Source organism: Sinohyriopsis cumingii, chromosome 2 (genome assembly GCF_028554795.1).
Source record: "Sinohyriopsis cumingii isolate HCF-2022 chromosome 2, ASM2855479v2, whole genome shotgun sequence".
In the NCBI taxonomy this organism is placed as follows: domain Eukaryota; kingdom Metazoa; phylum Mollusca; class Bivalvia; order Unionida; family Unionidae; genus Sinohyriopsis; species Sinohyriopsis cumingii.
The window spans coordinates 32,923,117-32,949,581 of NC_142962.1; the positions used below are offsets into that span (position 1 = coordinate 32,923,117).

Genomic DNA, 26,465 nt, shown 5'->3' on the forward strand with positions numbered 1-26,465 from the left:
AGTTAAGTTTTCTAGGTTGTTTTCCAAGTTTGACTCGATGTGGATCTTTCTTTAGTTGTGAAATTACCTTAGCTGCTGATTTGTCAACCTAGACATTTCTGCATGTTTACTTTCACTACCTTCATTTATATTGCAACAAAATTAACAGTTAACGTAACCGCAATTTTAAGGCTAGTTGCAAATTATTGAAAAACAGCTTTTTAACGAAACTTTTTTTCCAGTTTGAGCTCATTTTCACATTAATTAAAAGACGAAATGAGTCTACCCACCTGTCTGTCACCAGCGACTTACACTATAATTGGCAAGTCTCTACTGACCTAGCGTCACAGACTATACACAATTAATCAACTCTGTGTTGAATTCTAAAGTAACTTGGAATGGGAGTATCTAAAGAAATTAAGGGACGAATTTTATGAAATTTATTCATTGACATAATCACTGTCATTTACTGAAAATAGACCAGTGTGTGTGTCTGTCAGAGAGAGAGAGAGAGAGAGAGAGAGAGAGAGAGAGAAAGAGAAAGAGAGAGAGAAAGCATATATTGCATTTTACTCTCTACTCAGTGTTTGCGTCGTCAATATTATGAGTAAATATATATCAATAGTTCATTTGCTACCTATCACCCTTCTATGTATCCTTACTATTCACGCATCAGCGCGTATCGTTGCTTATCAGTTCAAAGGCCACAGTCAAGTCTGTTTATACCAGATTATACATTTGACTTTACGTTGTGCTAAATTTATTTTTTTGAGGCTAAGACAACCAAGATTTGATAGATTATGATGTGACAATATGGATTATCGGTATGTACTTGCCCAGAAGACAGGCTATATAGTAGTAATCAATACATGTTAAGCCCACAAGACAGGTGATGGCAGTAATCTATATGTTACAACATAAGCAGTCAATCAGTAATTGTTGGGTGGCAAGAGGAGCAGCAGGGAAGTTGTACAGACCAGAGTTCCAGACCAAAATAAACCTTCCTACGAGAACTTTCTCCGTAGAAGCCTCAGAAAGCAGAAATAAACCTTCCTACGAAAATTAATTTGCGTAAAATCCCCGCCGAGTGCAATTTTTGTGTGCATTCGGGCAAGGAAAAAAGGAAGATTTTTCGGGGGGGGGGTCTGGGATATTTTTATTGTGTTAATGTGATTTTGCAGCGTTGGGCTGCTTTGGCCAATTTTACGTCGCATTAAAATAATATACTTGAAAATAATATGAGTCGGAAAACTAGCACAGTTGGAGAGCCTCATTCTGCCAGATTAGCGCGAGAACAATTAGCTGCAGTAAAGAAACTTATCCCGACAAAACAATTATTTAAGAGAAATGTTCGCGATTACGAAGAGATGCAACGCGGAATTAACGAGGTATCGTCGAAATGGCTAAAGCCAGTAACTGGAACAATCGAGCAAGTTGTATATGGTGAGAAAAAAGACGATAAGGAACTTAGGAAACGTGGAATTGTCCCCGCGTTGAAAAATATTGAGGAACACACTCGAGTAGTGCCAGGTCGGCTTGAGCAAATTCATCAAGGACAAGAACAAGCACGAGCAATGAAAGCACAAGAACAAGTACGAGCACAAACACAAAAGCTGCAAGAACAATTGAGGCAAGCACAAACACGAGCACAAGTACGAGCACAAACACAAAAACTGGAAGAACAATTGCAGCAAGCACAAGAACAAGCACAATTGCCTCAAGAACAGCCACAGCAAGAAGAAGAAGAAGAGGAGGAGGAAAGCGATAGAGAACCTCGGGAAGTAATAAAAGATAAATTTACTGATGATGGTTGGAAAACAATGGAAAAACAATTTAAATTATTTGGTAATAATCTTAATGAACTTGGTGCATTTGCTGAAGATTCTTTTAGTGTCAGATCGAAATTTTTAACGAAGGATGGATTAAAAAAAATTAATTCGCGAGATACTTGGTACAGAAATATATACCGAGCTAGAGCTAATATGTCCAGGATAGCTAAGGGCGACCCGATTTTTTATAAATTTCGTAAATCTGCACAGGATAGATTTTTTCATAATGCGAGTCGACCTCGGGTGGAAGAAAAACCTGAATCTCCGGTGACGCCACAATTTTTGAAACCAAAGAAAACACCCCAAATAAAATCCCCCGATACATCTCAGATATTTTCCCCAACAGAGAAAGGAACCAATATCTCAGGAACTTCTCCTCGCATACATTTCGATGAAAGTTCCTCCGATTTTTTCAACAAAGACGAGGATACTTTAATCGACATTGCCAGATTTGGCTTCAGTGAAAGAGATAAATACATGAAACCCGGACGCGTTGATAAATTTACTAAAGAAAACTGGGCTCCCGCGGTATATTTTGCTTCAAAGAAAAAATCCGTCAATCTTGACGACCCGGGTTACCAAGATTTTATTGGAAAAATAATACAAAAAAGGGAAGAAGAAAAAGAAGAAGAGGAAGATATATTTCAGGGGTGGGAAAGTAGTCCAGAACCAAAGACAGGAAGCGGATATACCATTTGCCCTGACAGCGTTGTCAACGATGTGTCTCGCCTCGAAGTATTAATCGGAGGAAAACGAGCCGGAAATAACTCTCGTGAAATAATTATCAACGAGGCCTCAGATATTTGTCAGCGATTATTTCGCGGTGGCGTCATCGACTCTTACATTTACAAGGAACTCGTCGATGAACTCATCGATTAAAACAACACAATTGAAATAACATGATTGTTCACAAACATCAGCGCAGACCTAAACAGGTCCGCATAGTTAACTCTCGATTGCCCGTATATAAATATATCCACGGCAATGGACTCGGCGACATCGTTAAAAGCCTCGTCACGCGAATAATACCTAAAATCGGACCCACAGTTAAACAATTCGCGTCAAAAGCAATAGGAAAAATCGGCGAGACTGTCGTTTCTTGTATCGGCAATTTGGCCAGCAAAGGCTACGATGCTATCAGGAGTAAAATATCAAATTTAATGCGTAAAAAGCAGCCTGTCAAATTACCTAGTACCAGCGAAATGCCCCCCGAAATCAGCAAAGCCATAAACGACGCAGCAAATAAAAAAATAAATGACCTAGCACAGGAAGTTGCTAACGCAAATCTCGCAAGGGAAGTTGCAAATACAAGTTTCGTATCGGGTAGCGGTCTTCGTTTTAGATGATATTCTTAATAATAAATGTTCGCACAAGTGTCAAATGAAGTGTTCGACATGGACGAGCCTGTAGGTAGGGACATATCCGTACGAGATTTCCAGTATTTTTCGTATATTGCAGTTGAACCAAATACACCTAATCGCTTGGAAATTCAAGTTCACGATACAACAAGATATTTTCTTCCATCTGAGGCATATATCGAAGTTATTGGGGAAGTTGTTAAAACGGATGGTACCAATTATGGAGCAGATTTTAGAGTCGGATTCGTCAATAACGGTATTATGGCATTATTCAAGAGCGCCACTTACATGATCGACGGAAGAGAGATTGAGTCAATTACCAACGATATTGACTTAGCAACAACGATAATAGGCCTAGCTAGATACTCGGATGATTTTACTAGATCAGCTGGCCCTAGTATGATGTTTGCCAAGGATAATTCTGATCGTCCGGAAAGTAGACAATTCGATATCAGACGACCAAATGATCACGCCGCTCCTGCTGCTCCCGCTGATATCGAAGATATGATCATTAAATCTTATCCTGATTATAATCTCGGATTTTACACGCGAAAGTCTATGCTAGCACCAGGTAACAGAAGATTCTCTTGTGCTATCCCGTTATCCCATATATTCGGATTTTGCAGACATTTCAGGAAAATTATCTACGGAGCAAAACATACCGTTACGTTTGTCAGAAAGGAAAATAGCAACGATGCTATCTGGCGAGAAGGTGCTGTCGATTACGCTACTGGTGTGATAGGTCCCAATGATGCCGCGAATAATAACGGCATAATAAGATTACTTAAATTTACTTTGTGGATGCCAGCGATAACTCCATCAATAATCGAAGAAGAAAAATTATTATCATTCATGAACCAAGGCGGTAAATCTGTCATGTCATGGCTGACAACAACAACAGATTCCACAGCTACCAATATTAATGGTGATTTTACCTGGCGTATTGCATCGCAGCAAGGTACCTCTGCACCTAGGCATATCTTTATCGCGTTTTTGCGTGCCAATAGGTATCATCAATTATACAGTCATATGATATTTGATCACATTGGAGCGACAAATGTGTCGTTGAGAGTAAATGGCCAACAAGAACCATCCGAGGAAATATCAATTGATTTTGAAAATCATTCGACGGCCCGTGCATATCATCGCTTGCTAAGTTTCATGGGTCGCGATCAAAATATCGATACAGGATTGCAAATATCGCAGCTAGATTTTAATAAATTTTATCCTATCTATTACTTTTCCCTGGAACATCTCGACCTGGTAAAACAATCTGTCGTTGATATCCATTTCAAAGCCAGAATTAACACAGCTGGACTTAATCACAAAGCGATCGCGGTAATTCTTAGCGATAGAACAATGATCTTGGAAGGCATCAGTGGCAGAATGAGAATCATCGACGCTCCTGTTGAGAAAATGTGACAAAATCTAGATTTCTAAATTTAGATTAAACGATTATTAATATGCCATACGAACACGTCAGCGTAACTCTGACCCCGGGTCAGATGAAAAAGCTCCAATCAGCGATATCAAAGCGATGCGGTTTGAAATTAACCCTGAAAAATGATCAAATTCAGGGCGGTCCTAACAAACTGTCGCTAACTAAAAATCAACGTGAACGTTTCACCAAAGCAAAATCAGCGAATTCCGGCGTTCATGTGAATCTTAGTATAGGTGCCATCAGAGACATGGTCAAAACGGGCGGAATTTTCCCTCTGCTAGCCGCTATTCCCGCGTTAATAGCAGGCGCAAAAGCATTAGGGTTAGGTGCGGTTGGAGCCGTAGGTGCTAAATTAGCGCATAAAGCAATGGGAGGGCGATACGGTAAAAAAAAGGGAAGCGGCCTCTATCTAAGACGCCCCCCATACGGATCCGGCCTTTATCTAAGACGACCCCCGTACGGATCCGGTCTGAAATTAGCCTACCAGCCTCAAATTTAGATTTATTCAACGAAGCAAAGAATAAAAAAATAAAATTTTTCAGAGGCGTATTTATGCGGGATCAACTACCAGAAAAACCGAACCCTACCGAGACAGGAATAATAAATCTCGATTCAAATACTGGCCCTGGCACACACTGGGTCGCCTACGCGATTAATCCTCGCGAAGTTGTTTATTTCGACTCATACGGATTAGCGCCACCAAAGGAATTTATCAGTTACGTGTCAAAGTTAAATATTCCAATTTGGTATTCGACACTTCCGACGCAGACGTTAATGGATCCACCGATATGCGGTCCTGAATCAATTAATGTCCTTGATGCAATTTCAAAATCATCCGGTCCGTATCATAGAATCGTATTTGAATATGCCATAGATAAATACCATGGTTGATATTTACGGTAGATTTATCTACAGGAAGAAGGAAGCAGAAGTGACTGACGTCGATCTATCAAAGTTCGCCACAAGGGATGATATTAACAATCTTCTATCGCTGTCAGAAGTGGATCCTGGCGAAGTTGCTATTTTTCAGAGCCGCGAAGGAAGATTACAAACCAGCAACGTGAAAATAACCGATATAATCAAGCGAGACGAATATAACGATCGTATCAATCAATTTACTAGCCTGTCAGATTCGGTATCAAAATCCATCGCTGATATCGCCGATATTATAGCGAAGTTACCCCTGAAGGCTAATATCGCGGATGTGGAAAAAAAGGACAACGAGTTATCAGCAACGTTGCTTCTGAAGGCCGATAAAACATTATACGACGATCTTCAGGACAGAGTGACAAAAAGACTTAACAGGCTAAATAACGATCTTAAAAAACTCGACGATAATTTAGCTAAATTTAGTAAAAAAATCGAGGAAGATATAAAAACATCCAGCGATACTTCCTCCGCCGCAAACGAACTAGCAAAGAAAAAAGCCGATCAAGCATCGCATGACGATCTTAGCGATAAAGTAAGAAAAATCAACGAGGATATTACTAATATTCTCGCCGATATTACCGAAATAAATATCGTAATGAGTCAGAAAAGCGATAAAACATCGCACGACGATCTCAGCGAGAAAACAAAAAAAATCAACGAGGATATTGCCAAAATCAACGAGGAAATTAACGTGGTACGTGAATTGGCGCGTCAAAAGGTCGATGTATCGTCGTATGACGGAGAAATTCGAGATTTTAACACGAAACTTCTCGACGCATCTACAAAAATTAGCGATATTAACACAAAAATATCGTCAATGAATCTTGGAAGATTAGCGCGTATTTCGATACCAGCGGAAGTAGAAACAAAAAATCTTCCCTGCAATGTACCATTTGTGTTAAGGACATATAATTTTACTTGGGAACCCCAAGGTTTCGGATTTGTTTTCATCGCGCCAATTACTGGCGTATATCGAGTATATATTATCTCCGAGATAAAATTTAAGGTAGATGTAGGACAGAATCGTAAAATCCATGAATTCTACCTTGGATTTTTTATTATTTCACTAAGTGAAGATAGCGATACATTATTCGAACTAGAACCACCAGATAGAACCACCACAGGACCAATCCCCTATTTTGTAATTTTCGAATATTTATCGGGATGGGCCACAGTTGGTCAACCCAAACCAACTTTCGAACTAGATGATAAGGGAAGAATTATAAATTCGTAATTGTTAACATTAGATACTAATAAATGACCGCATCGGACTACCGATACAATCAGGCGCGTTCATGGCAGGATTCGCTAAAAAAACTTCTCGACGAATATCAAACAAAAATAAAAAAATACCAGCGTAGATTAGTTGCCATCGATGTTGCTGTGTACGCGGTAAGTGCAATAATCGCCGGTGCGGGAATAATCTTATCCGCGGTAACAACAATCGCGCCGATCGCAGCAACGATAATAATCTCGTCGACAACGACAATCGCCGGTGTTCTCAATATCATCGCGAAAAAAATATCCTCGTGCACGAATGAAAAATTGTCTCTATACACGAGTAAACTATCCCAGGTCAACAATGCGTATTCGAAATTATCGTCGTTGCTTTCTGAGAGTCTCAACGATGGCGTTATATCCGATCTAGAATTTTCAGCAATGATAAATATCTACTCCGAGATTGAACAAATGAATATCAATAATGTCCGAACTAGCCCAAATCGTGACAAACACGACACCGCTGACAACAACGCTGATATCGGCAAGCTCAACCAGGCCAGAATTTAGTATCGATTTTCCAATACCAATTAGCGTCAAGGAAATTGCGCTGTCACAGTTACGCGTCTATAACAGCTGGCCCAATGTTAGATCGAAATCATTTGGTAGATTATCATCGAATAATTCGCTTGTTTTTGCCAATAAAAACCGCCCCGATGGAACTCCCGATTGGATAGTCGTTGGCATACCAACAGGCAGTTACGAAATTGAGCAACTAGGTAAAGAATTTACCAGTAGAATGTCAAATATAACTGGCGATGCTACTCCAGGAATAAAGATATTAACACACGATCCAACGTTGTCGTCGATAATCGAAGTAAAATCGCCATATATCGTCGATATTTACCAGTCATCGATTAGGACAGTTCTAGGTTGGCCCGAAATCGCACCTCTGGCAAAACCAGAAAAATCTGATTTTATTATTCCAGGTTGGCACGAGGAAGCTCCTCCAGAACTACCGGAGCCAAAAAAATCAGATTTTACCACCGACGAAGGATGGTACGGAGATATCAAACACAAGCCTCTAATCAGCAGTGCCATCAACCTCATGAATAACCACAAATTTAACCTGGTAATGTTCGCTTTTACTTTTAGGTACGAAAGAATTCTCTCGTGGTTGCCTCTTCCTAAAATTCCCCCCGGTGTGAAAATCTTCGACGCTACCAACATTAACAGGATAATAGCCCCCATAGACGGTATCTTGGTAAGAAGAACCCTCGACGAATTTATTCAAGAACATAAATTACAATTAAATTTATTGCGGGAATCATTTCATGAATGCATCTTAAATAAATCAGGTTCATGTAGCGAAATTATCGAACGCGTGAAGATTTTAAATCAACTCGCGAATGATATTGAATATTATCATGGTATGTTCATTCGGGCGATAATCGACGATATATCAATTGCCGATTATGTTCTTCCTATTAGCAAATTCGAGTTGATCAAAAATTCAGGAGAAAAACAAAAATTCATGAGAGTATTTGAATTAACCGAGGAAACGCTACCAAATTTCAAATTTCCCGATTATGATGTTGATGAAATGAGAAAATCCGTCACTGATACCATCGATGATTTATTTCCGAAATTACATGCCGCGTGGACTAAAAAAATACAATCAGAATCGATTCTCAAACATAATAATGATCCTGCCGGGCAAGGGCGGCATATCTCGCCGGGTATCGTTAACATAACGGAGGTTATCGCGATTTATCTTCACGCGGATGTTGTTGAAAACAGCTACAACGTTGATTCGTCTGTGTCAGAGCAGGCACAGCAGGGATTTATCTTATATTCGTTTTCACCTAGCGCCTCTCCGGGTTTTTTGATAATAAAAGAGCCAGTAAATCCGTTTTATCTGCGATGTCACAATCGATTATTATCGAGGATAAATTTCAAACTAACAGATCAAAATGGACATTTGCTTGATATACGCGGGGAAACGCTAAGTATCAACTTGCTGGTAAGATCGTGAAATAATCTAAGATTCTAAAGATTTTTAAAATCTCTCCACGGGAAAAAAACAGGCCAAAAAAATAAATAAAAACCAGCAGATTTTTCAAAATTAGTAAAATTTCTTAATTTTGATGGGGTAAATACCCGTCAAATTGTGCAATTTATATATTTTTATGTTTTTGATGGGGTAAATACCCGTCAAATTGTGCAATTTATATATTTTTATGTTTTTGATGGGGTAAATACCCGTCAGAAATAAGAAAATTGCATAATTTCAGTAAATAAATTATTTTGGTAAATAATAAAAAAAATTAATAAAAATCAGAGAGATTAAGAAATTTGTGTAATTTTATGTTTTTGATGGGGTAAATACCCGTCAAATTGTGCAATTTATATAATTTCGTGAATCTGCTGGGGTAAATACCCGTCAAATTGTGCAATTTATATAATTTCGTGAATCTGCTGGGGTAAATACCCGTCAAATTGTGCAATTTATATAATTTTATGTTTTTGGTGGGGTAAATACCCGTCAAAATTAAGAAAATTACACAATTTCAGTAAAATAATAAAAAATGATAATAAAAATCAGGAAATTTTGTTTTTTTTTTGTGGCAAGAATCTTAAGAATCTTCAGAATCTTTGACTTTGTTTTCATCGACCAGCTTTTTTAGCTGCCTGACGCGCGAGCTTGTAATTTTTCTTGACTCATACTCGTCAGACAAAATCGATCTAACTTTTTCTACCAGCGTCGATAATTTAACAAAATCCTCGATTTGATCATCGCTGACTGTCGCAAGTGATTGATACATGGCAATCTGGATTTTCTTTATAAATTTATATTCTGATGGTAGCGTGTATCTGTATTCGAGCTTTCCTTGAACAATCGTCTCAAATTCGGACCGGATTTTACCCGCGTCCAAATCTGAGGATAAATTTATGTTTTTGTTTTTTAAATTCTCGATGGCCTCGATGATGTTGTTTATATTATCCTCGTTCATTATACAAATTTGTAATATTTAATTAATTTTCAAAAATCTTCGTTTTCACTTTCTGAGTCTGATATTATCGGAATATAGTAAAATTCGATCCACTCGCCAAATTCATAGGAAAATGCTGCGTTATATTTTTTTTCTGCCACTCGCCACACCGAGATTATATTAATACCGAAGTATCTTGCAGCGGCGGTCATCGATGTAAATGCAAGTTCCTCGCTTGTTTCTTTATTTATTGATTTAACCGCCTTAGCTATTCGCCGTCCGCCACCGGTATTGCCGGATCTGCAATTTTCACTCTGAATTACAGCCCGAAGGTTAGATAGTTTGTTGTTAAGTTTATTTCCATCGATATGATCGATAACAAGTCCGATTTCTATCGGTCCGTTGAAAACTTCGAATATAAATCTATGATTATAATAATTCGTTTTGTTTTTGTGGACGGTGAACATGAGATAGCCCGAATTATTAACATTACCGACTTGATATTTTGTTCTAATATTTCTAACGATACCATCCAATGATGCCTCGTATCCCATGATCGTAGGATGAGATTTAAACTCGCACGTAATTGTTGATTTTGGAATCGCTGATTTCAAGTTCATTATATAATAATTATATGTCTAAATCGTTATTTGCCTTGAATCGATTAATATAATCTTCTTCACATGTTATAACCGACGAGGATCTTTTTTCATAATATCGCCGCAATTCTCGATAATTTTTTCCTCCGCAGGACAAACACAACCGTGTCTTTCCTCGAGTGCCAACTTGGCAAACTAAACATCGCTGTGGTCCTTTGCTGCCACGTCGAATTGCATATATATGAGCGCCGCAATAATCACCTCTGCAGGATTTATCACAGAAATTTGTTGAACCGATTAGTATCCATTTGCAATGCATTATTATAATTTAAACATTTGTCTAAAATATAATCATGGATGCATTTGATCTTGATGAGGCAGAATATATTATACCTGAGGTTGACCGAGCCAAGAAAGAATTCTTCGATGATGGAGCGATTCACACTTGGTCGACTTGGAAAACGAATTCCATCGATGCTACGATGAATCTGGAACGAGCCAAGAAAATAATCGAACACATAAAAACCGAGCATAAGGAAGAGCGATTTATCTTCGGTATAAAATTTATCGCACAAATGCCGGACGATACTTGGATTATTCGCGATAAACGAGATCCCGTGCGTGGCGGTAAGAAAAATGTTATTCTCGATAAGAATTCTAAGCATGGATTGTTACTTGGGATCGACGGTCCCTATTATGCTAGATCTTACCCAGCAAGCGCTGTTGTTTATGGAATTTATCGGCTGAATAACAACCCCGACGCGAAAAATCTACCTGCGATGAAAGAATCGCCGATGATAAACTGCGTGGCTGAGCGTGTTATCGAGCACATGAAAAACGCTCGGCGCGGATCTGGTTTGACCCAGTTGAGGTTGGATAAAATTAATGCGTGGGCGAAGACCGTCGCTGATGGTGCATCGGTGGATGATGTGGCTGCGTTGAGTAAGAAACTTAAGTTTCCAATTACCGTGAAAACGCTATCGGGAGAAATATTATACTCGTCTCCGTACAGATCACGAGGAGCACCAATCGAGATTGTCGATCATAATTCCCACGCGTGGTCGCAATCGGTAATGATATTTCCGCGGGATCGTGTTGTTAAATTTTATCCCGTGGAATTTTCCACGGCAGATAATAAATCTGAGGGAAATTCTGCAAAGGACAATTCCGATGCCATGTTCAGATTTATCAAAAAATTAGCCGCGTCTGATCCAATATCAATTTGGTTATTCTCGAGCGAAGAAAAATACGATCAGTTTATCTTGCCATGCGGCGATATTTACCGTGATGAAATATTACACGAATCGATGAGAAATCTCGCGGTGAAATATTCGTCAAATCCTGATCAGTTATTAACGAACTGCTTTACGGTTCCGTCTGTTGCTGCTCACGCTGCCAGAGAGAGAAATTCGTGGAAGCCTACGAGAAACGAATATCTCGCTGATATTCAACTCAGCTGCATCGAGTACGGCCATGGAGGATTGTGGAATACCAAGTATTATTTCGAAGATATGATCTCCGTTGACATGAGCGCGTGTTATCCTGGAAGTTTCCTCGGATATGGCGATTGTGCAGATTATTTTGCTAAATTTGGCCATCCTACCAGCGAGATGACGAGAGTAGCAATTAACGGACCGTTGCCTGATTTTGTCATGACCGGATTCGCTTGTGTAACGTCATTCGAGTTTACATAAAATCTGTTATATTTGGTTCGGTAGGCATTTATCTCAACGTCGTTGGGTCCCTACGGTGTTGTTGAGGTATATGCTAGATTCGTCGATGTTAGTGTCGTTGACAGTGAGCGAGGTGATTATATCGTATAGGAAACAAACCGAGGTGTGGCTACCGACGGACTGTGACAACGCGAAAGATATCGGAAGAAAAATAATTGGCAAATTTACTCAGGGCGGATCCGTTGATCATAAACATCGACACGCTAGGTTGTTTATCAACGATGCCGAGATGGATTTTATTATCGCCGATACGGTATCGCGAGGAATATTCTGCAACAGAGAGAATGTTATCATTGATGGAGCAAAGTTAGGTACCGTGATTAGTTACCTCGATGGAGAATCAGCGCAATATACGCATTTACGATCGTCGATGCTCGCTTATGTGAGTATAAATTTACTGTCGATGATAAATAAATTTTCTGATATCGCGGTAAGGGTCGCGACGGATTCGTTTTATATCGATAAAAAATACCAATACAGGCTGGAAAATTTAATCACCGATGGTAGCTCCTGGGGGACGTGGAGGATAAAAAACGAGGATATTCTAGATTATTGTGAAGACGCCGATGTCGAAGATTGCGATAAATTTCATCGAGATAAATTTGAGGAAATATCGACGGCTGCATCTGCATTTGACCCGATTTCACGCGGCAAATTCGTCTACATGAATGGTCCTGGTGGTAGCGGTAAAACAACGCGAGCGATAAATTTATTTGCAAACTCCGATATGATCGTGTTGACTCCGACTCACAGATTAGCGCGAGAAATAAAGCAACGCGGAGTTGGTTCTTGCACGTATCACAGTTATTTCAAGTACAGCGGTGGATTGTGGGATTCGGCTCGTATGGGAAACAAATACATCAACAAGATCATAATATTTGATGAAATTTGCACGGTAAATTTAGTCACGCTAAAATCGATATTGACCTGGCTGGAGGGGAAAAATACCGCCGTGGTAATGTGCGGAGATCATGGCCAGCCTGATCCGATTGATGGTGAATCGCCTCACGAATGGCTAAAAAGCTTCGTTGATTATTATGAGGAAATCGACGCCGATTATAGATCCGATGATATTTTACTGACTGAATTTAAGAAAATAATTCGATTACAACCGAATAAAATTCAATGTGATGTGATGAGAAGAATAATCAACGAGACTCCGATGGATAATTTTCTGGATTTGTGGCGTCCCGATCATCTGATTGTTGCTAGTAGGAAAATTGTTCGTGATGCTATCCAGGAAATGTTATTCAAGTTGCATTGCGAGAAATTTCCAACGTTGCAGGTACCGTTATGTTACAGGCCCGCTGATACTAGGAGACAAAATATCAGTGTTACTTTGCCCTGCGGAGAGGAAAAAACCTTGGTCTTAAATGATATTATCCTCGTTGATATTAATCTTGTTAATGACGCGATAAACGCAGAAAAATCGCCATGGAAACTTGGATACGCAACAACGATACATTCATCACAGGGATTGACCGTGCATGGCCAGGTTTGGATCGTCGATGATAGAATTTCCTGGTCAAATTTAGTGTATTTAGCCGTGTCGAGAGTAAGAAAATTATCTCAGTTAGGTAGAATTCGAATAAATCACATAAGTGACGCTGGCGGTAGTTGAGTATCTTTTGGTATTATTTGTAATTCTTCTTTGGTAAATCCGCGTTGAGGCGCTAACGAATCTAGGATATAAATTGCTGGTCTTCCCGATGATCTTGTTACGGCTGATATTTTGTGTGTTGTGACGCTCCAGGTTGGGTCGGTTGCTCTTTTTCTTCCTCCTTCAGCTTCGCCTTCTTTATATAAATACCTGACCGTGACGCTACCTAGTACAGGCGGAATCGTGGAATCTCGCTTTAGGGGTATATTCGATTTTGTAATTGCAATTGCAGGTTTCATTGCTATTGTTCGAGTTACTTCGTTATTTAGCGCGTTAATCACGTGAGGTAATCTCGATACCCAATCATGAGATCGATTATCTTGAATAAACTCACGCGTGTATTGGTATCCGAATAATCTTTCCGCGAGTGTTTTGTTGAATCTTTCAACGATAGCTTGATTGTGATGAACACCTACAATACCGCGACGGATTTTAACATTATTCTTTTTCATCAATGAAGTAACCGCGCCGAGGAATTCTCGACCTGGAACAACCTGAAGAAGATTTGGCCATGTCAACGGGGATCGTGAATAAATTTCGCTAAACGCCTTAGCGATATCCGTTGCTGTTTTATTCGATAATGGCTCCGCTTCTTTATACCTGCTGGCAATATCAACGACTGTCAGGACGTATTTATATGTGACGCCGTTGACGGTATCGTAAGGAAGAAACATAAGATCAGCCTGATGGACTTCATTAGGGACGCTGACAGTGAAACTCGCATATGGTATTTTCTTAGGCGGAGGAAGATATATTTGCCAAATTGCCTGTTTCGATAACCACGATTCAGCGGTGGATTGTTTTACTTTAGCGGCTTTAGCGAGTTTGGCAATTGCTGATTTTCCTCGCCAAAATCCTCGCGGAGAATAATATATTTGCTCCATATTATTTACCAGCGCCGAGTACTAATTTGCCTTTCATCGCGACTTTTATCAACCATGTTGCCAATTTCTCTCTGAAACTTTTGTTAGGAATCGCGTTTATTGCATGAATTAGCCTGATATCAGCGAGATGCCTTTGTTGTAAATCCCCGCTGCGATATGCGAGATCGTGATAGTAACAAGCGTTATCGATGGCGTTTACTGGATCTTCACCTTGCTTTGGTTGGCTATTATCGTCGAGTCTTATATCGAGCCTCGTTCCGGGTCCACAGTAATTGTACCCTGGTAGATGCTTCTCTCCGGGATATTTCACCCAGGGCAGCCCAGGTAGATTTTTCATGGAGGCGGCAATGTCTCCTCCGGTTCTTCTATTTTTTTTTTTACAAATTTGAACTTGCGTGTCTTGCAAACTTCGCATTCTCCCTTGATTGCGTTCCTGTTGTTGCGTGTGACGATTTCGATTGGATTTAACGTAGCTGTGTGAGCGCGACACTTAACACAATATAGATCCATGTATCTTATTAACATGAATGTAATTGATTTTTCCGCCACGAAGCGACGCGAGCAAGTGAAACATAACGCGATATTACCAAATTCGATAAGGATGATAGTTATTGGCCCGTCTGGTTCTGGAAAGACGCAGTTGTTGCTAAATTTGATAATGCGATGGCTGAAATGGGATAAATTGTATTTAGTTGCACCATCCGTGGACGATCAGCGCTGTTATCAAGTGCTAAAGGAATTCAGTGACAATACCGATGAGGGCACAATCGAATTTATCACAGATATCAATGAAGCTCCATCCGTGGAAAATTTAGACGGCGATGTTAATAATCTTATTGTTTTCGATGATGTTATGCTGGACAAGCAAACCAACCCGGCTAGGATATTCTCGCGTGGCAGACACAAGAACACCGATGTTATTTACGTGACACAGAGATACACGCAGATTCCCAAGGTAATTAGAGATAATTGTAATATTTTATCGGTATTCAACGGCGTAGACACACACACACTGAGAAATATCCATCAGACCTGGTGTAACGGTGACATGGATATAAACAAATTTAAAAATTTATTCAGTCGCGCTCAGGCAACACCGCACGGTTTTATCACGATTAATCTTCATGATCCGCGTAGTAGGTATCGAATCGGTCTCGATCAAATTTATTCATGAGAAAAGCAGCCCAACGCTGCAAAATCACATTAACACAATAATAATATCCCAGACCCTCCCCCGAAAAATCTTCCTTTTTTCCTTGCCCGAATGCACACAAAAATTACACTCGGCGGGGATTTTACGCAAATTAATTTTCGTAGGAAGGTTTATTTCTGCTTTCTGAGGCTTCTACGGAGAAAGTTCTCGTAGGAAGGTTTATTTTGGTCTGGAACTCTGGTCTGTACAACTTCCCTGCTGCTCAAGAGGACATATCATGAACTACGATATTGGATACATTCAGACTTTGAAATCTGAAGTTTCTGTTACCTGTATACAGCTTTATGGACTAGTTAGGTTATTATTATCATTATTATTATTATTACTACTATAACTACTACTTTCATATGTTGATGAACTTATTGCAGTCAGCCATGCCAGTCAGTATGTCCACCTGTGTTTCCGTAAGTCTGCTTTTATCATAACCTGATCTTGGTCAGTACACATACACACCATTGAGAGAGGGTGATCATATTAGTTGTCAGGTTCCATGTTCATCGGACAACAACTAAGGCCTCGGATTCTGGATGCAGCCCTTGGGGGTTGGGATGGGTTCAAAAGTAATATGGAGTCTTCCTCGTAACACGAACTTCATTTACACCGATTTAGGGAGGGTGATGAGTATTTTACAAGGTGTTTCATTGAGAGGACGGCAAAGAAGGTTTCAGATCCTAAATTTAACCTTTAGGTGGGGTTGGGTGTGGGGTGTCTAAATTCATACTTAATTGGAAACTTGATCTTGATTTAACTCAGAACTTTGTCTACACTGATCTGACCGCTTGATATTGTTTGGTATCATGTTTAATTAAGATGAAGAGATGACACGTGTTTGGAATATGCAGGCGATTGCAGCGGCTTCAACTCTAGTGATGATGGGATATTCGATGCCGTTTATGTTACTGTTGTAGTAGTCATTATTTAGAAGAATGGAGGTGTAGTTAGGTGGTCAATATTACTTTTAATTTATTACTTGGATTCTTTGGTCAAAAGTGAAAATTAACGCGAGTACCACACATATTATGCAGACAAATACATCATGAAGATACAGATTATAGACAAAATGTACACAGCATCGTGTAGAAAGATAGATTTAACTTTTCCAGATCTTTTGTTCTTCCGCATCTACTAAAGTAAAAAAAAATGTAGCCCTGAGGCAGAGTCGAGAGTTAGTCATATCGATGTACTTCTCATTTTAAGTCAAATCCTACTACAAACAGCATATACCCTAATCTGTCGTCGCTTAATGCGCTGGCAGGTCAGGGTAAACGTTGCCTGTTCTACTGATAATTCGTTAAAAAACCTGCATAGACCCAGATCTTTCGGCGACAGCATGTGAGTACTCAGCATAGAAGCATTCTTTACAAAGTGACGAGTTAAACACACACACACACACACACACACACACACACATATATATATATATATATATATATATATATATATATATATATATATATATATATATATATATATATATATATATATATATATGTATGTTCAGAATGAAACATGTTGAATGAAATATTTAGCATTTATCATTTCAGTGACTTGTTCGTGTTCAACATCATAATGGTCGGTGATTCAGGCGTGGGAAAATCAAGTCTTATTCTTCGATTCTCGGTTAGCAAAATGTTAATATTATGTATAAAAAATATCCATTATTTTATAATCGATTGATATCATTGCTGGAACTAAATAAGCGAAAATTAAAAACTGAGTATAGTTCATTCGAAGAGTTTATTTGCTTGCAAATTATTCGTCTAGCCCTTTCAACGTTGATAACAAAAAGTGCTAAAACGCACTTAATTTTATTTTGGGAGATATCGGTTCATTGAGGTCATGATGGTATGAATTTTTCTTCGGTTTTCTGAGCTTTGCAATAAAACGACTCCAAAATTACCGATATTGGAAATTTCACATAGAAATGTGAACGAGGTCCGAACAAACCGAATAGTTTCACATACCGGAAACAGGGTTCAAACATGTTAAAGTTATGGATACCCGGGGGTGGGGAGAAACCCTGATAAATAAAATTATTAAGTTATATCTACTTAATCTCCATTGTGTGACATGCCCAAGTAACCTAAGCCACTTTTTCTTCGATGGAGCTAATAGTTTTGAAGGTGAAGAAGACCATGTAATCCGAGGAAAACCAATATATGTACTTGAATTAAGGATCGAATCCAGAAATGTAGATGAGGGAAGCAAATGTGTTGAATACTCATGAATCTATTTGATTTTAAAACTCAGCGAATTTGGTAAAATCCATATTCATATGAAACTATCAGTAACCCGTGTTATCGTCTATTTGATGACTTATGATAGGTCGTGAAATTTATATATAAAAATAAGTACTGTTATATATGTCTGTTGTTTTGGGTGTTTTTTTGGTAACTCCTGGTTTATGATTTGTCTAATTTTTGTAATTTTTACTCCTGATTATAAATTGTAGTGATTACCTATAGCTGGATTTGGCGTATGTGCATATGGTTTATGTTAATGTTGTAAACACCGTAAATGCTTGACAGTTACCAATAATAGAATTTGCAAATACGTGTGCGAGATTTTGGCATTTTTCCCATTGGACAGGTCAGGCAGGAGGTATCTTTGAAGAATTAGGTTAATTTCCATTGGATGGGTTCGGTCACATGAACAGGTATTTTGAAATATTAGATTGAGTAGTAACATCCATCACTTGGGGTATATTGCGACATATAGTCGTAATAGACTCTTGAAGGTGTATAAGGGGCGCTCATCAGTTATTATACTTTTGAGAGAGTGATGTATGCAAGGTGAGTTGTTTGCATTTCAAACATACACAGTGGAGAGAATGTTGGCATACCTCTATGTTACTTTGATGTAATGTGGCTGACATTTCTTTGGATATTGTACTTGTGTAAATTGTACATAATCTAAGCACACTGCTAACTAAAATGACTGCTCCCTTGTGCTAAAAAAAAATCAGCTTGAATTAGTCTACACTCTCCTTAGCAGCTATTAAAATAGGGGAAAATTACTTTTGTCAGACAAGACAATACCCGCTTCTGAAAGTGCAATGAATGAATTACCAAATACATAAAATGTAAAAAAAAAAAAAAAGTTATGGGCTCTCTTTTTTTTTACAATTTACCTCTGAAATTCAGGAAGTGAAAATGACCAAGTGGAGCTAGCAGCTTTTTGAAAGGTGCACATCTGGAGTAAAGCCAAGTTGTATACTCTATAACCAATATTACACCCATGAATCATACACCAAAATAAAGGGAATTAAAGGTTCTTTGAACAATGAACAATATATAGAAGTTTTTTTTTTTTAAATAGCCAGTATAACCAGTGAGGAAATCCGGGGAAATTCTTTTTCTTTAAAATTCTAACCCTGCAAAATACGAAACTGTCCTACAATGTAAGACGTAGCACATGTTTTTATTTTAGTGCCATCATTTCCCAGAACAAAATATCGGGTGATGTGTCTTACGTTGTAGGACTAGGAGAGAAATGAGCAATTATATTCATTCCTGTTTTGGAGTTATTCTTATTTCTTGTGTTTTTGTTGTAACATTATTCTGCAGACGTAAAATGCTGTCGGGCATTTCTGCGCACCTAAGATTTCCATCTCCAATAATGAAGCAAAACGCTTACCGAATTCGACCGATTGACGAAAATACAATACTGCAATGCTTACCATTTGAAAAGAGGCAATTGTCACCAGAATATTCTGTTCAAAATAATATTAATTTTGGATTAACGGGATACTACCCCCGTGTTTTCATGACTCGCGATATGTCAGCCTATTCTGCGCACAGCTTTGAAAAGATGTAATGTCTATCCATCGGGCTATAGAAATGAAATACATTACTTTCGACTGTTTCTGTCAGCATTTCAGTCGAGTAATAGGTCAGGTTTATAGCTAGTTTTACAAAATTCAACGTAACAATGCCAATAAATGGCAAGAGATATTAAGCAAACTAAGCCGATCTTGTGCAAAAATTAGTCCAACATTTTATTTAAAAATAAGCTATTATGTGGAAGAGAAACAATAATGAATAGGATGTAATGTGTTTAAAACGTCTTGTTTATGGGGAAGAATTACTAAAGTATTTAGAAACAGACTATACGCCGGGGAATTTCTTGAGAGTGCCGTTCTAGCGACAAGTTGACCGTTGGGTAGCAGACGATTTTGTACGTGTGGGACAACTTCTTGCAAAATTGGAAACTTGGATTAAGATGCAGAATTTTTTAAGGTATACATTTCCATCTTTTATATAATGTATTTATTTGTATGATTCTGGGTGAATAGCTCATGGAAAAGCAGTATCTATGAGAAGTAAATGGAAAAGATGACTGCTTTTCATGTCTTTTCTGATAGCGTTTTGACACTGTAACCATGGCAACGAACACGTGAACACAAAATTGATGTCAGAAATAAATGTTAACCACCTTATATTTACATTATACATAATATGAGGACAATTGGAGAGGGGACAGAAAATGACCCTTATTCAATGTAGCCCTTTACAGCTAAAACTAATGCTCCCATGGAAATGCTGGTCGGATAAATAATCAAACACTGGTACACACGCAATCATACTACGATCAACGACGATTCTCTCTCTGGAAAAATAACAGCAAAGACAGATTTTCTTGGAATGAATCTACATGCATTTTGGATCAGTTTGCAGTTCAAGAATGTGTACATTCTTTGGTTTTATCATTTTTTCAGGATGATATCTTTGCAGAGAGTGGTATCAGCACGATCGGTACGGATTTAGTAAGTAATTAATATTTCATCAATCGGTAATGTCCATAAATAAATAAATATTTGAATGCTATTCTAAGTTTCCTGCTGATGTTACGCAAACACACACATACACACTGAACCGACCTGGGCAAGTCTATGTAAGCATTGAACCATGTACCATTCGATTAAGAGTTCGTCTGAGCTCCCGCGGCTCCCTTTATTGTTTGTGATCAAATGTACATTAGGCCTACCGAATGGTCAATGAAAACTAAGGAAGAAACGTTTACATCATGCCACGTACAAAAACAATATGAAATGGGAACTCGGCGACAATTTATCGAACCTTTGTTGCTGTATGTATGTCAGCAATTATGATATAACTAAAATAGTATATTTTTTCTTAAAAACTTTACTTTTTTACAGAAAATTCGAAGTGCTGAATTTGATGGGACAATGGTAAAATTGTATATGGTAAGTGAATTCTCACTTCTTCGTCGACCATATATAGTTAACATATCGATATACCTACATATTTTATCTTTAATTTTACCGTTCTATACAACATGTGTCATACCTGACGTTTGTGGGTCTATATGTGTTGAGAGAGAGAGAGAGAGAGAGAGAGAGAGAGAGAGAGAGAGATGACTTTATGCACAATCAAAAAGGTGGAAACTTATCTCCAAAAATAGTTTTGAGAAGCCAGTATTTACATTTCTACGCTTGGTTCAGTTGCTTTGGTTTGAAATAGAAGGCATGATATTTTGAAATTGAAGGTAAGAAAGGATTTTATATATATATATATATATATATATATATATATATATATATATATATATATATATATATATATATATATATATATATATAAAGATGAACAGAAAGAAACTGTTATAGGTAGAAATTATATTTTTCCGATAATGGACCCTTTATGGTGGTTTTCATGTTCAAAATGGACACATTAATATTGTATAGTATATTATATGGATGATATGCCCAGGATAAGACAAGCCAACTTAACGCCGATCTAAATGGGCACTTTGTTTCCAAACTGGCCGCTTTTTGAAGAAATAGGACAAATCTTCTGCAACATTTTATGTTAATTATCTGCACATTTTAATCGGTCAAAAAGTGAGATTGCAGCTCTTTATGAAACTAAAAGACAGTATAAAAAGTAACTCATTTTGTACACTTTTGGAAATTTCTGGGTTGGGGGTTGTTGTTGTTGTTATAGGGTTTAATGCCATTTTTCAGCACAAGATAGGCTATACATGGCAGCCAGTATAAATGGTGGAGGAAGAACCCGGGAAAACCCCGGAAAGAACCACCGACCCATGAGAAGCTACCGGCAAGCTTTCTCACATATCCACACTGGCCGAGCCCAAGACTCAAATCCATGCAGACAGAGGTGAGATGGCAGTGATCCGTAACGGTGAGTGCTTTAGACCACTTGGCCACTTGGGGCCCCCATTTCTGGGTTGGAGGAACAGACATAAAATTGACATTTACCATCTGGAACATAGGAGTACCTTCACAAATGTTTCATTAAATCATTTATAATTCAATATTTTAATATTAATGACAAATTATGTAGGTAATTGGCTGTGGTCTGTAAATAAATGTTACTCTTACAAGATGGTTTCAAACTTGCAAGGTTGTTATGGTCATGCAAAAAACTTAAAAAACATTACAAGTCTTGTTATGAATGGTTCATTTGGGTATGTATAATGGATTCTGATAATCATTTTTATGTTTCTATATAGTCTGTACATTTGTTGATACTGAATTTTCCAGTGTCTCCAAATCCGAATGAACCATACATTTACCTCAAGTATCTTCAAAGATGAACTCACTTTGAAGTTCTTGTCATAGGCTAACCAGCAATTTTTGAGAGGCTGGATTGTAAACAAAACAACGTGCAGTGGGTCAATGATTTAACTTCTGGACCAGCAACAATGTCTAATTACTCACTGTGCCCTGTCGCCAAAATACACAGACAACCACATCATAATGCTCATATTCTAAAGAATGAACAATTGCCTTTAAATCCATACCAAGAATGTCTAAATCTAACTCGTGAATCACCACCAAAATGAGGGAAAAAATGCTCTGAAAAGAGACAGGCATACATTTGTGGGTACTGACCCGGAAGTAATAACTGTGACCTGAATCAATATTGACAATGAAGTGTTCCAAATGGTTCATGTGTCACCACATATGGAGAGTGAGTTTGAGATATCATAACTCAAGGTGGTCCAACATCTTCAACACTGTGTGGACTACATGGACCAAAAGAATTAAATGTTTGTAGGCCATGCATACATTTTAGCATTAAAAATATGACCCTCAGGCCTGCAGTTGGTCCGCTTTGTTACAATTGACACCCAAAAGGTTTATTCTTTTTATTCTTCATTTCTAAGTTGTCCCACTGAACAATTCAGTTATAGAATACTAACTACTCATTCCAAACTTAAGAAATCTGAGTAAATAACGAACCTTGCATACTGTCTACTCCTTCCCAACGTAAGAAATCTGAGTAAATAGCAAGCCTTGCATGCAGAAATTGGAATAAATAAAGCCCCTTGTATGCAAAGATTGGATGTATTTACTGCTTCAAATAAAATAAATTATTTCCTAGCTTTTGTTTTGAAAATTGTTTTGTATTTAAAGCATCCAATTAAACAGAATCATATGCATTTTTTTAAAAAGGAATTTCACACAAGAAAAAAACCTGAATTATGAATTAAACAGTTATCTAAAAATGTGCCAGACATTGTTACCTAAATTATCAGCATTTTTTAATATCTGCCATGGTTTCATATATTTTTACAGTACGACACAGCTGGGCAGGATAGTTTTAAGGCAATCTTCACACAGTTCTACAGAAAAGCAAATGGAATTTTCCTTGTGTATGATGTCACAGATAGGGTGTGTACACACACACACACACACACACACACACACACACACACACACAGCATTAAGCATATTATCATTGATATTATTGTCATAAATGCAAGAATATAAGCAGAGTGTCAAATGCAATTGTTTTCATTAGATGAAGTTAATTATACTCACATTTCCGTGACGTTTTACACAAAGAAAAAATAAATCAACTTACGACATCTATTGCATGTACTAAAGAAGCATTTAATAAATCTATACCACTGAAAGCTACACAGATCATTTTTCAAGTTACTACTCTGTCTATTTTGGAACATGAACATCCTTTATAACTCCATTTACTTTTAATATCTTCCACCTAACATAGCTAACATGTACACCTGTCTAGCTAGAAGCATCCATTATAACTTCTTATGCTCTTAAAGTCTTCCACCTAATGTAGCTAACACATACATTGTCTAGCTAGAAACATCCATTATAACTGCATTTACTCTTAATGTCCTCCACTTAATGAAGTTAACATATACAAGAATCACATGCAAACTGATGAATGTCTAGATGAAATGTGTGAAAGGAGTTGAAATGGTTTTCTGCCAAGATTTTGTCATCATTAAGCTTATAATTTCATTGAAAATTCAAAGGAGTATGGCAGTCATTTCAAGAGTGAGAAATAATGCTTTTTTCAACCAAAGAACATTCCTACATACATACATACCTACATATATACATATCTACATACTTACCTACCTACATACATACATACCTACCTACATACATACATTCCTACATAACTACATACATACATACCTATGTACATACCTACCTACACACGTATTTGCATACTTAAATTATGCATGACATATCAAATCTTGATCACTAGCAATCAATTAAACTTTCCAAAAACATCTTTGTGCAGTGAACTTGGAAGAAATTTAAAATAAAATGTTTATTCCTTTGGTGTAAAAATTTGTATTTGAGAAACACAGTAATATTGCTCCTACACCAGTTTGTTGATTGTACCCCATTTTTTTCCCAGACTTCATTTGAGGATCTGAAGACATGGGCTCAGGTGTTGGACAGCTACATGGGTGAAGAATCTATTCGGATGATAGTGGGCAACAAGTCTGATCTGACCAGAAAGAGACTGGTGAACTATAATGCAGCAAAGGTTTGTATTTAAAAATCTAACCAGAAACAGAAAGGTGAACTATAATCCAGCAAAAGTTTGTATTATAAAACTATAATACACAAACACCTAGAGTTAGCATTTATAAAGTTTGTGTTAGTGATTATTTTATTCTCCACCATGAATATGGTCAAAGTGTATAGTACTATTCTTATTCATCTGTTCATCTCCATGTCTCAACACCGTCAAGTTTGTAATTTCTTTGGGAATAGGTGAATGCAGTTAGAACTTGTGTTTTGATTTTTTTTGGTGAGTACAGTACAATCAAATTAAAGCGTTATTAGCTGTGACCTATTTAGTGACTTTGGTCAATCTGCTAAGTTATGCAACTTTGGTTGTGTACATCATTTATATTTCATGCTTCTGTGATTGCAGTTAAGTTTAATTTTTCATATGGATCAGTCCAACTTTTATAATCCATCTTTTCATTACCCAGGCCTTTGCTGATCAGTATGGTCTCACTTACATGGAAACCAGTGCCAAGACAGCAGCCAATGTTGAGCAAACCTTTATGACAATGACAGAGAAGCTAATGACACAAGCAAAGGTCCTGCACATCAAAAACCTGATAAGATTCTAGTTGGGGAAACTACATAGGTTTACAGCATAGGTTTGTGTTGCTGAATCTATTTTCAATTAAAAATAAAACCAGAAACTAGAATAACTACTCATTCAGACTGGTTGCTAAAAAGTCAAACTAATCAGAAAACATTTGTTTGCAAAACCTGAATCCAGAACACAATGTAATTGTAATGTGTTATCAATAAAACCATTTGACTATTGTCAGTACAAAGCTGATAAAAGACAGATCAAGTTGAAACAAAATTCCAAAAGAGTTACACCAATTGAAACACTGGCACCTTGCAGTCATTCTACACATGCTGCTAATACAGGGTCAGTAGCAGGATCTTTTGATAAAATTAAAGTCTTGTTCAAGGATTTTTTTAAGGATGAAACAGATGAGACATAAAGTTTTTCTCCACATGAAATGTTTTTAGCAATGGATCTATCTGGGAAAATGCTGGCAAATGCTTTGTTTATTTCCATGTTATGCTTGAAACCACTTGCCGAGTCCAAATAACTTAAGCCTGCAAAGTCATAGGACATAATTTGTAATGAGCCAAATAAATGCTTGCATTTTTCTGAAGCCATTCTTTATATTCTTGATTCTTGAGCCACAATGCTTGGAATTTTGTCTTGTTTGCCATCTGGCCATGTGTATTGGCAAAACATTGCTTCCAGGTAAAACCATTGGTTACTGAAAATCACACAAGTCTCAGTTGAGATTACAATATCTTTATTTTGCATGTTTTTATTTTCAAGCATTTCCTAACATAATTCCAGGATTATATTAAAATGCAAGCCTTTTTCAAGGTTTTCCAGGTATTTTTGGAATTCAGGGGTTATCAAGGATCACATGGACCCTGTTAATACAAAAGTGCTTCCAAAGTTAATGACAGCACCTGTATTCTGAATTTAAATATGTAATTATGATTACATGTATGTATGTATATATGTATGTATGCCTACATAATATATTACTTTACAATATTTTAAGCATATTTGACTGTATATGTGTATCAGCGTATACAATAGCCTGTTGGTCAGTGTATCTGTCATACATGTGACAGAACCAGGGCATTGATCAGCAGATTTTAACATTTTGATAAGCAGATTGGCTTCTAAACCAGTACTTTTTTAACTAGACATGACATGTTTTAAGGGGACTGGAGAGGACACAAGTGCATTCTTGCACCATATTATATATATATATATATATATATATATATATATATATATATATAT

At 37.6% G+C, this 26,465-nt stretch overlaps 1 protein-coding gene across 1 annotated transcript; it reads left to right on the forward strand.

Annotated features, from left to right (window-relative positions):
* The first annotated feature begins 715 nt into the window (after window positions 1-715).
* Window positions 716-26,392, forward strand: LOC149804589 (uncharacterized). Its single transcript, XM_089932855.1, has 7 exons — window positions 716-803; window positions 17,382-17,457; window positions 20,555-20,602; window positions 20,996-21,043; window positions 23,402-23,497; window positions 24,510-24,641; window positions 25,096-26,392. The coding sequence occupies exons 1-7, from the start codon at window positions 793-795 to the stop codon at window positions 25,237-25,239; spliced, it is 555 nt and encodes a 184-aa protein (XP_089788981.1). The 5' UTR covers window positions 716-792; the 3' UTR covers window positions 25,240-26,392.
* Window positions 26,393-26,465: the final 73 nt, after the last annotated feature.

Bases quoted from the DNA above. Each gene is read 5' to 3' on its own strand.
- LOC149804589 (XM_089932855.1), top strand. The intron at 17,458-20,554 runs GTTAGCAAAATG...TCATTTTTTCAG, and splicing joins GTCTTATTCTTCGATTCTCG to GATGATATCTTTGCAGAGAG. The intron at 20,603-20,995 runs GTAAGTAATTAA...ACTTTTTTACAG, and splicing joins GCACGATCGGTACGGATTTA to AAAATTCGAAGTGCTGAATT.